Below are 15,919 nucleotides of genomic sequence, written 5' to 3'. Positions count from 1 at the left end.
TATAATTTGAAGTCGGGTTGAGTCAACAGTTGGCCAGAGTAGTCAGTTCTGGCAAGAAATAATCTTCTAACCAAGCTCAGTTCATGTCAAGCTAAGCCATGTTTTTATTTTCACAACTGCAAGTGTCTGCGAAGATGTACGATCGAGAATTGACAATCACGGATGGTGTTCACGGTTTGGCTGTGATGGTGGGAAATGATGATGGTGATGTCCTTGTGACTAAGGAAGAGGTTCACGATTTCGCTTCGGGAGGAGATGTTAAAGATTTTGCCGTGACCATTGCTCTTGATTCCCCTGTGGCTTCAGAAGATGTTCTTGATTTTGCAGTAAACGTTTACGATTTGGTAGTGACCGCAGAAGAAGTCCTCAGTTTCATGGGGACCAGGGAATGTGTCACAATTTGCTGAATGACAGATTATGTCCATGATTTTGCCATGACTGCAGAATGTATCCTCGTTTTCACTGTGACTTGGAAGATGTTCAAGATATCACTGTGACCGGGGGAATGTGTTCATTATTTTGCTGTGACCGTGGAAGACAGTTACAATTCATCATGTTATGGGGAGATCATGTACAGTACTGTATAAGTTGTATTATTTTAGTACTATTGTTACAATTAAGTTTATTTTTGGACCAGCATTACACGTGTAGTTAAATTTAAAAAGTACATAAAAATATGTCTTATAAACACTTGAAACAAATATTTACACTTGTACTGTTGACTCACATGATGGTAAATACACATAAGTGGTGATAGATTTAGTTTAAACTCTTCAATCATCATCAGACCCAATAGGCAAATGTAATTTTTACATAATAAAGAACAGATAGTAAATTTGAACATGATTTGTTTTAAAATGATGGTCATATAAAAAGTACAGAATCCTCAGAAATATTGTTCGAAAGCAAGGTTGTTTAATAAATCTAGCTTCTCAACAGGAGGGGGTAACTAAGCGTATCATAGCTACCTTAGATCCTATCCTAGACATGAGACTCACCTCTCCGACCATGTTGAGTATGCCGATCACACTGATGAGGAAGCTAGCGTCCGTCTCTGAGAAACCCATCTGTATAGCGTTGTGCGCCAGGTAGACGTATGGGACATCATACCATGTGTACAGCAGGAAGTTGCTGACCGCAAACAGTAGGAACCGAGGGTTGGAGAAGTGTGAGAAGTCTAACATGTCAGCCATCAAGAGCCACAACTCCGAGAGTCCGGAGGACCACTGCAACAATGTTAAATGAAGGTTAGGTTTGGTGTGTCTATCCAACCCGCCACTGTGGTGATAATAGTTGTAGGTGTTATCATGAGTGATGTTATGAATAATACTATAACTGTAATGACGCCTATTACCATGTTAATAGCTGACTAAGAATGCACAATTATTTTTATACTGTAATCTGAACTGATTAAAGCGAATGAAATAACACCGATTGTATCCTCAACTTAACAACAATCATCACATAATAATACAGTACTTTGGAAAACAGATCACTGCTTGATCTGTACTTTGTTACAGATTACTGATAAAAACCCCATATTGTTCTCGTACCGTCATCTGAACTGTTAGAACGAGTGAGTGAAATAAGGCTGATCATGTCTTCCTATTAACATCGAGCATCTCAAAATAATAGTAACGAGGTGTTAGCCCGTCCTACGTACGGGAATTCAGTAGTCAGTTAAAACCGTGTACAATTCAGATCAGCTAGTTTACACATATAAAGACAAAGTTTCTTGCAGTTTTAATGTGAAAAATCATCTTGTAAACAAATGTTGTGTGAACAAATATGTTTTTATTCCATCATAGGCCTATACGATATGCATTTGAAATCCGATAATTTTACAATAAAACAGCAATTCTGCAATTTTTACGATGTGAAAAGCGTTGAAGTGAGATTTGCAGCCGATTCGCACAGACGCACACTGATTATAAGTAGCCTATACAGTAGAGAGAGTAAATAGTGAATTGAGAAGTGTATAGACCTAGTCAACGATACCACCTTCCATAGCATACCTGCCTCTTCCATAATTATTATCACCACAATACAACTACTATACACAATTTCCAGTAGGTCTGAATAGAAACGACCTAAAATAAAATGATAATATCCAATAAAATTCACAGTACACATAATTTAACTTTGGTGTCCTATCATCAAAACTAATCGTCACACCTACCCTCAATTTCACTGCATTAATTGCTAAATAAATAAGTGTAAACAAAGAAAAGTAAAAACAATAACAGTTTGTTTTGAAACAGCTGTTTGGTTCAAATAACATTCATTTGAAAAAAAGAACTGGTCACATGTAGCAGGAATATAAAAAGTAAACACGCTAGTAAAGCTAATGACGTAATTGTCAATGTTTATTATCCATACCGTTATCAGTTCTATCCTTGATAATTACCCACCCTCATTGAATAAATGTACATCGTAATTTCCCATATTAGTTAATTTAAACTACAATATATTCATAGTTAAAATAAAAGGTGGGGGCGCTGATATAGGCGCCCCCAAACGTAACCACAACTGAACACGATTTCATAGAAGGATGGTTTGTCTAATTGCAGTATCCTAGGTCAATGTTGACGTTGTGTTCAATCTATGTCATCCATCTATTTATCTTTGTATAAAACCCGGCTGAGGTTGTGGTGGTAATTTAAAATCGTGATTCCTGATTATTCTTGATTTTCTTTTTGTGACATCAATATTTCCGGGCCTAATCCAAACAAAGTTAAAGCAGACAAACACAATTGTAAACAAAAAGCTACCATGAAGAATTAAAACATATAAACATTGTTATTTTTCTAATCTTTCCTTGAAAAGTGGAGCAGTAAAATAATTTGCATTTATCCTTTTTTATTATGACTCGTGTAAGCCTTGATTTGTCTGTGGTTTAATTAATTTTGGTCTAAACTATTTTAAACTGTGGTCTAATTATCTCTACTAATCTTACTTATTTCCTATAATCAATGACAAAATAAGAGTAAATAAAATAACCTCATAGATCCATAGTTTATGTTTAACCAGCTGTTAGTTAAAACAAATTATATTGCTCTAAAACAAATCGAAGATTACAAAGATTGCTTTAAAAAATAATTTGAATATCCTAGTATTTTACTATGTATATTTAATTAATCTGTAATCCTCTTACAGAAGAATTGAACGTATCAATGATTAGCATTACACATAGTATAAGTAAGTCAACCCTAAGTATGTCTTTACATTTTTATCCAAATGCTGAATTTGTGACACAAAAGCTGAATGTTTACAGCTGTTATGTTAAACAAATGATTTTATGCCAAAAGCTAGTTTAAAATCTTAGCGTCGGCTGCTAGACTTTTTAAAAATTAAAACTCAATTTCTAAAAAACTGGGACCCTAAACTAAAATTATGGCTTCGACATTCCCTAGTTCTCAAAATTATCTTTCTTTCAACACAAAAATCATGAAAATCCATCGAGTGGTTGATTCAGAATCGTGAAATAAAAAAACACACTTTCGTTTTAATATTATAGATAATCTGCTGATCACCAGAATAATAGGGAGTGAAAACAACCCTGCGTTAGAACGATCGGCTGAGATTTACTGCAGTGACTTTCTTTCACCCTAAATTACTCTGACCTTATGTGAATTTTCTGCTCTGCAAAAACTCAAAATGCTTTAGAATTAAGTTGCATTTTGTCACTGAATCTAATCTAATCATGCATTTATATGATGTATAACATTAAGAGTGTTGTATTACATCAGACTCCTCTTTAGCGATGGTAGTCATGGAGTTCCTGTAGATGTCCGGGCAGGAAGAAGCTCTCAGACGATACCTGTTGATGTTCAACATGGCTCCACGATACGTGAGCGAGTGCCTGTAACCGTCATATTTAAATAATGAGATATTTCTACGAACCCGACACATCAGAATGTGCATTTTGAGGTAGAGATAAGTTAACGATGATTGTTGATTAAATGAGAAGACGTCTGTGTTGCTGGCTGGTTTAGCCAAGGATCTTTTTTTTTAACCCACTGACCAAGAACAGCTGGGTCGTTTTAAGCCACAAGAGTTTGACTTTTCTCAGGATTGAATCCACAACCTACTGATGAGCACAATATTCAGTTCCAGGTGTATCACTAGGCGGGCTATAACTATAAGTTAAGTTTCAAGACTAAGCATAAGACTTTATCAGACTTCTGTTTTGATGTACTGCCACGGGTAACTGAAGGTTCTGTATGTGCAAATTAAAACATAATACAAAACCCCACCTGTGAACCCTGAGATCCTTGAGATAGCTGGCAGTAGGCAGGCGGGTCTGTTTGTGGCCCCGCAGTGGGCTGGCCTCAGTGATACCGTCGTCTGCCGGGGTGGTGGCGGTGCTGCGGGGCTCTGTGTTGGGAGTGCGAGCTAGAGGACTGACGGGGGCGTTGTTAGCTACGAACCTCGCTGATAACTGATCTCTCGGACGTCCATTGAGTTGCTGAAACAAAATCTGGAGTCAAGCCTCAATCTGACAACGCTAGTATTAGCAGCAAGTAAATCATAGGTTAGCTTAGTAAATTAATACTGTACTTGCTCTATCAGTTTAGGCAAATTTTAATGCTTGGTTCCACTTTTATGAACATAACAAATGTCTACTAAGTACACTAGCGTCATTCACCTAAGGAAGTAGTACTAGTATATTGGAAATATCGTAATAATGCATACAGAGTGAGAGAGATAACATTTGAGTTTAGACGTGATCAAATACTGTCGTTACGAGTTGAGTAAGTCAAGTGATTTGCTTTTGAGAAATGGTGTTTAATGGTTCTGTAGGAGACACAACACTCACTGACATAATTAGTTACTTTGTATCTCCAGTTTGGCAGCTCAGAAATAAGGCAGCAAGATCAATCAGAAAACTGTTGGACTTTTTTAACACTTGTAATTTGATAGGTAGGCCTAGGTGAATATTATGTATTGTACAATACTTTTTATTCAAACTTTTTTTGTGTTAAGAATTAGTGCTTTTGTACATGTGTTGAACAAGGATTTGGTTATCCAAGTTAGCCTTGGTCCACATTACCTCATTTAACCAAGAGTCTTCTGTATTGAAAAATAAAATAATCTTAATGTTATGTAGCCACTTGCTCTCCTGTGATTGATTTTTTGCTTGTTATGTGATTCCACATAGTCTTTATACATTACTAGTGTACATGTTGCTCGAAATCGAGCAATTGCAAAGTATTACAGGAGTTATTTCAAAACTAATAACAGTCATATTTACAATAAGTTTAAAAGAGTCAACTCAAAGATTACCGGTGTGTAACTCAGACCATGTTTATCTTCGTTATTGATAAACCTAAAGCATTCCGGCCGGTTTTCTCCTTCTCAAAGTGCCTCTCTGTACAGGCAACACAGGTCATTGATAGAGGGCCAATTGAGAACGAAAAGTCGTTTTGGGGTAGTGTTAGGGCGCATTTGTAACCTAATAGTTGAGATTGTCCAGGGTCAGGTGCTGACTGTGATGAGTTAAGACTATTACGCGCCACTGTTCTGTAGCTGCGGTCGTTATCACGATTACGCCTCCTGTCTATGTTTCGTTGTTGTCGCGTCGGAAGCATTTAAAAGAAAAAAAAACAAAAAATAAAACAAATTATAGCCACACAAAATAACGATAAATGCACAAATTTCAGCTACAATCATGCTAACACGATACGTCATAGCGACACAAAACAAAGATAAATCACAAATTTAAGATACAACCATACTAACACGATCCGTCGTGGGGGTTATGTTTACACAAACTCAAATAGTAAATAAATGTACTCAATGCGTTTCATTGTACTGAAAAATAAATAACAGCAATTAAATTATACAGCTGATCAAAATGTAGGCCTAAACAAATGTGTTCTTCATAAGGATAACATGGGAACTTTCAAAGCCACTGGGGCAGAGCCTAAGCGATTTTTTCAAAAATGTAAGGCCAGTTTGCAAATCTACGCTACACGGTCTTTCCAATGAGACGTCAATGGATAGAATCGGTTAAGAAATGGCGGAGCAGTTCAACCGACAAAGTTTCTTGTAGCGTATTAATTATATAGATTGTACACACTACGATCTCTAGCAAAAACAGAAAAAGTTTTATCCTACTAATTTACCCACCTGCTGTTCATGAAGGCGGCCGCTGTCACTGAAGCTACGAGAAGATATCAGTAGACTGGGGTAGTTATGCAGGAGGACTGCGTACAGATGTTTGTGGGTGGTCAACATCTCCAGGACTTCTAGCGGAACTTTCTCTTCGTTGCGGACAAATGTCGGCAGACTGACTAGTGAGCTAAACTGCCGTGAGACCAAGTCACAGTCACCTCCTGGACTCTCTATAGGGGAGGACACTGCACAGAAAAGGTGGCGTAAATTAGAGGGAGAAGAAAATACTTGGCCCTAGAGTAGATCCCGAGTGACACCATTCAGCACAAAATTCATTGTATCATTTTCAAATTATGTATGTTTAAAAGATTGTTAAATAAACTTTTGTGTTTAAAAAAATTAGAATTATATCTCATAACCAACCAACTTGGTAGTAATATTATTATGTTAGATTATGGGCCAATAGACGTTTTTCAACGATATTTACTGACCAAATTGAGTGAAAAGTGCATATAATTTTCACTGAATTCACCATTTCTAAAACTATGTTGTGCTTCTAACATGGTTCATGAAAAAAGTATTAAAAAAACTGTGTGGTGCATAAATGACCTTAACTTAAGAAATATTAAATAGATAAGTGGTGTACAGGAGAAGAAAATGCATATTACACACAAAACAGTCATTGTCATCAATGCTGAAAAGGGCATTTGACAATTTTGGCAATTTTTCATTCCCCAATGTCCTAAAACAGAAATTTATTTTGTTGTGTAGATGAATTTACATTTAATCGAAGCTTACTTAGTTTTTGTGGTTGATGTTTCTTAATGAAAGTGAGGAAAACTTCTACTGCAGGACTAAAGACTAAATCAATTTATAAAGAATATATAGTTTCTGTAGATTGTACAACATACTGTAATAAATTGAATATTGAAAAAAGTTTTATTGTATATTTCCTCCATTTTTACTTTGATAAATCAACACATAATTTACCCCAAGTCAAAGTTTAACCAAACACTATTACAAAACTTGCAAATGATTTCTAGTTAACTCAGTTTTAATCGAGTTCCATTATTGATCTTGACTAAAATCACATCTCAACTTGTCTGACCTTTTTGAAATGTAAACCTTAACACAATTAACGCACATCGACGCCACATCAATCAAAAAACCACTCGAGTGAAATGTGACTCTTGTTTTCACCCGGGGCTAATTTTGTGGCCTCTCCACTCGGATTGTTTTTGCAGCCATCAATAACAAATTAATCAACAGTTGTTTGACGACTTTTCTAATTGATTGCAGTTGCAATTCTACTCTAATTCCAAACTGATATTAATTATTTCACTATTTTTTATTCTGACTATTAAGTCAAAATTGACTAATAAGACTAAACATGTCATATGTGTTGTCCTAAGAATTGTATGTATAAGTATTTCCAACTTATAAATGTAATTTCTTTTGACAATGTCTATTGCAAATATGTAATCCGATCTACATTTTGTTTTTGAGAAGGTATTTTCACAAAAAGATTCAATGAAAATATAGAAGCTGGTATGCACCTTAAGTGTTGGAAGCTGCAGTCTACCATATGAAGGGGCTTGCTAATAAGCAGTATAATGAAGAACCATCTACTCTAGTGTCCTCAACACTTTGCAAACAACATTCTGTTTCCATCTAAACTTAGAACTTTTTACAAAAAGCAAGTTTGAAAACTAAGTAGTTTTAGGTGGGTTATCATTATATTTACAGTTAACTTGTATTTACCAGAAAGACTGACTAAAAATTATTCTATTTTAATTTTTGGTAATCTATTCCTAGAGTTGAAGGGCAAACTATAAATCTAAGATTAGTACAGAAAATTTACAAATTAAATTGTTTTAACAACCAATCTGTTGGTGATCCTACGTCTATGGCAACTAGTTTTTGAGATTAAAATCATGTGGCTTCTTCGAATTTCATTTCACTGAAGTTGAGGTCGTCGGTAAACACATAACCAAACAAACACAATGTTCACCGATATGCAATATGAAGAAGCCTGAGGATGAGATTTAATCTCAAAACCACTTGCCATAGACGAGAAGACATTAGGATCACCAACGGACATGTAATTTATACCATTCAATCCTAAAGTGATCTTGGGCCACTAAGCACCATACAATTTACAAAACTTGAGACATTGATTTATTTTTGGACAGAACCATTATTTTTGGAGACTTTAACTCAATTACTAGAGACGATTTTAAGATTAAATATTTGCTTGAATCTCGGTAACAAGCGACTTCTCAATCTTGGAGACCTGTCTATTGTTTGTTTTACATTAAAATCTGGATAGTGCATTTCAATAAACACTTCTTCTCTTAAACCAAGTTTTCTAAAGCCCCGTTCACACGGGGCGAGTTTACAGGCTACACGCCAGCTTTTTTACACGCAGCTAGTAATATAGCTCAGTGTGAACGACATACTCGCTCAAAAGCTGCTTTTAAAAAAAGCTTTGGAAAAAGTTGACTCTGCGGCTAATTTACACGCCTCATCTCCAGCTTTTGAGCTATCTAGCGTGTAAGTAGCCCAGTGTGAACACAGTTGCTTGTGTTTGTGCGCTTGTTATTTAAAGATGTTAGAAGAGTAGGTTCTTGCGGGAGTTGTAATAGTAGCAAAAGAGATTAAAATGAATTTATTAGAAGGCAAGATGAGAAACGGAAAAGGAGGTAAGTGTGGGTAAGACAGTGGGTAGGAAGACGTATGGATTATGGTGCATCGAAAACATTACTTTATTTTGGATTTCAACTGTTTTTCATCCATGTTCTCTTATTTTTCCTCCGATCATTAGCTGTTTAAAAAAATTTACCCCTGATGGTTTATTGGCATAGTTTTTTCCATATTCCATAAGGCTGGGTACTTTTGGTACATACACATTTAGGAACACCGATACTTTTCTCACAGACCATTACATTTTAAATGTACGCAAACACCAACACAAAACCAACACAGCCAGCAAGATTTCACAATTAAAAAACACCCAAGTGGTCTGGTCAGAAGCCAGCTACTGAGCGAGTGGAAAAAGCATCGTGTTAACAAAAACAAGTGCACTCGCTGACTTGCCGGCTTCTTACATGCTGGCATGTAGCTTGTAAACCCGCCTCGTGTGAAAGGGCTTAAGCATTTAAAATCGAACATCCCCAAAGAAGCTTATTTATTCAACATGACTTTTTTTAACATTTCTCTGGGACACAAAACAAAAAAAAATAGGTACCTATTTGATTTCTTTAATCTACAAAGTTAAAAATCAAAAGGTGTTGTCCAAGGCAACAAATGATATAATGTGGAATATTAAAAGTAGCAATAATGTAGAAAATTGTGGATAAATTCAATATACTTAAATCTCAATATACTTTGTATATAAAAAAAACATAACACTTTGCGTTAAATTGATAATATTTAAGCACAAAGGATCACACTCGCTAATCAACTTATTCAAAACCAGTAATACAAAATATTGTGTTTAACACTTCTGTTTTCCCATAACTCCGAGAAAATGTTACACAAACTAAAAGCACACAGTAATTATCTGAGCAAAAAACAGTCTTCTTAATTTTAACAATTTTACTTCCATAATGCTTCCACCAAATATAAATGTGTATAATATAAATATATATGTGTTAGTATATAAATGTAGGCTATACAAATTTTTTGGAAGATAGATAGATGGGAAAAACTGTAATTACATTTTGACACCTCAGACAAATTTCTGGTTATAAAAATAGTAGGAAACACTGCAGGGCCGCTTTAATAAATGGGTCTGGTGGGCCCGGGCCTGGGAGCGCAAGGAAGAGAAAGATTCCCTCACAAGGTAGGTAGAGAGGGGCACAATTATTTCCAGACCCATTAGCGCATCACATGCAAACCGCTGGCCTGACCTATACATAGGACCCAGGACTAAATAAAGTTATTCACGTTAACTTCACACTCCAAACATCTAACTCATACAACTACTTTAGTAAAACACACTCTTGATTCCACTAGTGGGCTGTAAATAAAACTCTTTGGAAACTATTTTTGGTTAAAATAAAGCTCACACAAAAGTTAGATTAAACACAAGAAGTAGGGACAACCTGGAAAAATCTTTAGAACAGGCATACTTTCGGAAAAACGTATGCATCGCACAACAAACATATACTGTACAATGGATTTCTTCTCATTTTACGACTTGCTCACCAAATTTGAGTTAAAGAGCATATAAACAATTTTCTTCTGAGAGATAATAAATATGTATCTAAATGTCTACAAGTGTTTTATCTATTTCAGTTTAATGGGTGTATGTATTTCATTAACAGAGAACTATGGTGAACAAAGTAGTTTTGTTGAAACATTACATTAGCAGATTAATTTCATCCAAGTGATACTAAAAACCAATGAACAATTAATGGAACCATAATTTGAAAGAAAAAAAATGTATAAGACAATTTTATCTTGACTTATCTTTTTTGTAACAAATTGTCTACGGTAGTAGGCCTACATCTGGTAATACAAGCTGTGGATTATGTCATAGAAATGTCTTGTATTTTAGAGTTAAATTGTAGCGTTTATCTAATTTTCCAAATGTTAAGTAAAATACAAAAACAAACGAAAAATATAAGTTACTGTACTATCTATTGAACAAATAAATGAATAACTGAATGATTAACTGTAAATCTTGTATAGGCCTATACTGAAAGAGAAATTGATGAAATAAAAAGCTTTTTATTATCAGTAAAGAACTTGATGGAAATTGAAGTGTATTACTTGCTAAGAGTAGCCTAAGAACTTTTGACTCTTGAAGAAACAATCAGTGGGTTTTGAATCTGCTATATCCACATCAATTTTAGGCTTAAACCGCTTTCGATTGAAATTATTTAACCTCCTTTCTAACAATATTCTGATAGCATTGACACAGAATTACAAAATAAAATAATATAGGTAGCAAAAAAATACCAAATTCAAAATCCAAATTAGTTGAACTCGTCAAATTTAAAATGAGAAAAAACACACTGTACAGTTATGGCAGCCGTGCCAATGGTTACCTAATTTTATCAGTTTATCTCCATACGGAGGCAGTTTAAGAAGGAATCGAGCCATGGTCTTGAGATCCATCGGGGCAACATCAAACATCGGTGTTCCATGATCTACGCACCACTATATGTTAGACATCGCTTAGCACTCACACCCGACGACTAGTTATAAAACTACAACATATATCGTCAGTCTTAAAACCCTCCATGGAGAGTTTTAACTACATTAGTTTTGACTACTTTTTGTAAGTATTGATACTTAACTGCAATGTTGCATTATACTCTGATGAGTTAGTACATAGAGAAGTAAGGTACAGAGAAAACAAGCTTATGGGATTACCGTGCGCTTTCAGCTCTTGTATGTTGTGCCGGAAATGGAAATATGCTTGCGAAGAGCAAGAAAGGGCCCATGTGGCGAGCACTGTGTAAAAACTATTGCACAGAGTCTTCCTCCACTGCATTGTAGTGTACATGAGGTTGAGGGGGTCATGGTATTAGCTTTGCCCTAGACACCACTTAAGTGTACCATTGAATGTTTCCTCTGTACCTTACTTCCTACGTGGTTAGTACCAAATTTCAACTGAAACTTCTACGTTAAGAAACTAGTTTTTAGCTGGCACGAAAATGTTACTTGTAAAAACTTACTGAACTTAGACCCTAACAAAATAAGAAATTTATTTTTTGTTATTAACACTGACATTTAGCCTTATAGTTTGTGAAAACTGTCGTCTACAACGATAAAAAAACAAATTGAGAGAAAAAAGTGAAGAAGTTTATATCAGTATTTGTGAACTAAATATTTTTACAAATGTTAAGAGTTTTTGTAGTCTCTTTGAAATCAGAATTGTAAAGAGTTTTATTTAACTAAACATGTGGATTAGGTTTCTGTGTGGTAAAATAACCACAAAGTGAATACCAGAAACCAATCACTTTACATTTAGCGGTCCAAAGAAAAAAAAACTAGTTAGTGCCACCTTACAGTGAATAACACAGTAAAATTACTAATATGTCAAATATTCATAAACTTGATCAAATAAATGATTTTGAATATGTTTAAATAAGGTGTTTTATATTAATTTCAATTTTAATATAACTTACTACACCGTGTGAATTGAACAGTTAGCCCATAATCAAAATGTAATCAGCATGTCTAAATGTTTCTGATACATTGTATTTGTATTCAGAATTATTATTGTTATTTAGTACAAACACTAACTTGTTTAAAATTTGAAATTCATTTAGGCCTACTGTATTACGTTTTTAAACCCCTCATCTGAAAGTTTTGTCAATTTTTAAAATTATTTAGTTTATAAAAGAAATTAAACTTTTTAATGGCACGAAGAAGGTAGTTAAAAATGTGTCGTAAAACACTTCGGCCCAAAATCCTCAGATGTGGCCAACGGTCCAACTCTCTACCTGCCGAAGTGTTAACCATTGAAAACTACTAAACAGTTCACTAAAATATATTACTTAATAATAGAATGAAAGCAAACAAAAGTAAGTCACCTAAGGGTGATAGTTACCTAAATTAGATAAATTTATGGTTAATCAATATCTTAGACATTGGATAGAACTAGACATTCCATTCCATGTTAAAACTGTTTCCAATTTTAGAATAAAACTGACATCATTCGACTGAGCCACTGGCGGAGTGTAGAGATATAATCAACTTATTTCTGCCAAATACATTTAAAGCTAAATTTTCAACCAAGCCAAACAAAAAGAACATAGCATCTTATGAATTACATCAATTATCATAATTTCAAAAACTACTGTATACTGTAGGAGAAAATTGAATTCTAGAAAAACTGTAAAACATTCATTCCTAGATTTTAGAGTGCCTCATTCAACTATGTTCTTTTTCAATAAAGATTTGGCTACAGCAGATGTCTAGTTCAGTATCCATAAGTCAATGGTAATAGCTGCAAGGTATAATACTCACCAGGTCGCTGAAGGAGTTTCCGTAGCTCTCCGCTGCTGGGACATGATGTGGGAGTTTGCTGGGTGGAGTTGAGAGCCGAGAAGGAGTCGGCACTGCAGGTTGTGTTGAGACGTAATTTCTTCTTCCGTTTCTTCAGGTCTTTACCTTTACTCATCCCTGGAGTGAACTTCAGGTCTCGCATTAGCATTCCGCACACAATAAGATTCAAGAAGAGCCCGGCGAGTACCAGAGTGGTCCCTCGCCAACCATACTCCACAAGCAGAAACTGTGTGACAGGTGCAAACACAAACGTGCCGATCCCGCTACCACACACGGATAGACCGGTCGCAAACGATCTCCTCTTGTCAAAGTAATATGCAACAATCACGACTGCCGCCACGTAGCACAACGACAGTCCAAACCCGGCGATGATACCAAATGTGAGGAACAACAACTCCACACTGTTGGTGAACGAGGAGATTATGAATCCCGCAGCAGCCAATATTGCACCGATTATAGTCACTCTTCTGCACCCGTACCTGTCCGTTAGGAAACTTGCCACTGGACCGGACAACAAAGGCATTGCCATGAATAAACTGCCGATCCATGCTGTTTTGCTTTTACCCTCGCCGAAGTAATGAAGAAACTCTACAAAAATCACACCAAAGGAAAACGTAATCCCGTCTGCGATCAGGTTGACCATGAATGCCGCAAAGACGACGACCCATCCCCATCCGCCATCAGGTGCCTTTACCTCGGACAAGCCAGAGCTCGAGTCGTCCTCGTAACTTGAACTCGAGCTCCCTGAACTCGTCGAGGTGTACGAGGGCGCTCTCCCTTTCTTTTCTCCCTGACCGGAACCGTTTGTATTCGTACTCGAGTGGAACTGCACGTGAAGTCCAGTTTTACTGTTGAAGCTCGCTTTGGCCGCATCGCTCGTCGGACTCATTACTATGGATCGGCGCCGCATCGACAACAGCGAAGACGAACTGCTTCTCGACGCCACACTCCGGTTAAACTTATCACAGCCATCTTGTTTCACCACACCATTTACATTTACACCAATGCGGGGCGATTCGTCCGTTTTGTTGTGCTCGGGAGTTTTTTCACTAGGGGTTGTTGTTGCTGCTGCGTCGTCGTCCTCCATTCTGCCAGGTCTCGGCTGAAGCGTGTCTGAAGGTCACTCAAGGTCACGGTTGTTGTCAATGTCATCAGTTTAGTACCAGAGCCGGCCATGCCCCACTGCAATTACAATTCCTGCAAAAAACAAAAAAAACTAACTAGAGTGAGGAACACTTAAGCATAATTTTAAAAAGAACTATCTAAAATTAACAGTGCAGCAGAACTAACTTTTTGAGGATCACTAAGGTCCAGTTTATAAAAAACAGAAGACTGACATAGCAGATTTCCGTTAATAAGTAAATTTTCCAACTCAACATCCTAATTTTTCCTACCATCACCTTGATAAATAAGTAACCCAGTTAAAAATGTACAACCTTAGATTAAAGGTGACAACCTATTCTAAAATAACACAACTGCCAACATTGACAAAAAGACACCGATCAGACTAAAACATTACTCTAATAACTTGACTAAACACAGCAAACCTTGACTAAGAAAAAAATGCCATTGGGACAAAAACCTCAGGACAATCCAATAGAACCATATCTATCTGGTGACCCCAGCCTTCATAAGTGTTGTGGATAGTGGATGTGGGATACATTGGAGTATCCGTGTTATCCAAGTGGTTATCACTTAACTGTTGTATCACTGGGGTTATCTGAGGTCTAGGAACTGGTCAAATGTGTCTACATTCATGTTTTGTTTCTGTGGCCTAAATCTTTAAATGGATACTAGTCTCGACAATCCAAGATTAAACTTGATGATTTCATCGTACAAATAGCACAACAATTAATATGTAGTGTTTTTCTTTGTTTAGCAAATTTATTTTCACATTTTTTAGTGATAAATACTTAATTTGGAAGCATTTAGAAATTCTAAGAAAACACAGTGTTAATAAGTCACTACCAGCTTATTGGTAGCTTACTCAATATTTGTGTGAATTGTAACAAAACTGTAGAAAAGAAGAAACATTATAGAGGGGATTATTTAAAGAAAAACAACTACAACTTATATCAGTATTTTGCTATTAAAAATCTTTCCTTCAACTTGTCAGGAAAAGTCAGTTTGAAACTGGAAATCTCAAACTGCCAAAAACTTTCAGAAAGTTCGCCTCAGACTGGTAGTGGAGTGCAAAGTCAACAAACTGGAATTTCTCTATTTTTCCAAGCTTTCAGGAAGAAACAATGTATCTCAGGTCGGAAACAATGAATCAAGATATTTTAGCTTGTTTTGAAATGTTAAAATTCTTACTTTTTCCATTACTAGAGTTTTGCACGTGTTGCTTACTACTTTTAGAAAGAACTAATACATGTTTATACCAAGCACCTAATATTTTTATTTATACTTATTTAATGATTTTGCATGACAGGTTAGATGAGTGAGTATGAAATAGCATTAATATGTTGCAGAAAAATTAGTTGAACAAGCATAGGGTAATAATTGTTAAATGTTTTAATGTCCATCTTGTAGAGTTAATAATTAAAAATCCTTATAAATTTCCAAATGCCCATCCACAGACTTCAAATGCAAATCTGCCACAACATGTTGTAAAAGAATTTAATTGTATGATAATTTACTGTATCAGAAAAATCAATCCAATAAATTTAATTTATTTTAAAGGGAGTCTCTAATTTTCTAATGAATAAAACAGTCCTATTTTCAAAATGATGTTTGACTAATTTCTATCAATAATATGTATTGTATTGCTGGCTTGATG

The 15,919-nt window shown here is 35.7% G+C and overlaps 1 protein-coding gene across 3 annotated transcripts in view; it reads right to left on the bottom strand.

The window, feature by feature from the left end:
- Positions 1-15,919, bottom strand: part of LOC128999466 (monocarboxylate transporter 12-like) — an 84,811-nt gene that overhangs the window by 7,692 nt on the left and 61,200 nt on the right. For 2 of the 3 annotated variants that reach the window (XM_054426004.1, XM_054426005.1), the window contains exons 2-7: positions 13,102-14,337; positions 11,172-11,273; positions 6,133-6,362; positions 4,257-4,468; positions 3,745-3,862; positions 999-1,226 (exon numbers count right to left, since the gene is read on the bottom strand). In XM_054426004.1, the coding sequence (XP_054281979.1) occupies positions 999-1,226; positions 3,745-3,862; positions 4,257-4,468; positions 6,133-6,362; positions 11,172-11,273; positions 13,102-14,227 (2,016 nt within the window). In that variant the 5' untranslated portion in view covers positions 14,228-14,337. The remainder of the gene's footprint in view (positions 1-998; positions 1,227-3,744; positions 3,863-4,256; positions 4,469-6,132; positions 6,363-11,171; positions 11,274-13,101; positions 14,338-15,919) is intronic. The other variant, XM_054426006.1, reaches the window with a different exon arrangement.

This window comes from Macrosteles quadrilineatus, unplaced genomic scaffold (assembly GCF_028750875.1).
Source record: "Macrosteles quadrilineatus isolate MER2022 unplaced genomic scaffold, UCM_ALF_1.0 Scaffold_8__2_contigs__length_117827958, whole genome shotgun sequence".
In the NCBI taxonomy this organism is placed as follows: Eukaryota; Metazoa; Arthropoda; class Insecta; order Hemiptera; family Cicadellidae; genus Macrosteles; species Macrosteles quadrilineatus.
This window is presented reverse-complemented; position numbering and strand designations above follow the sequence as displayed.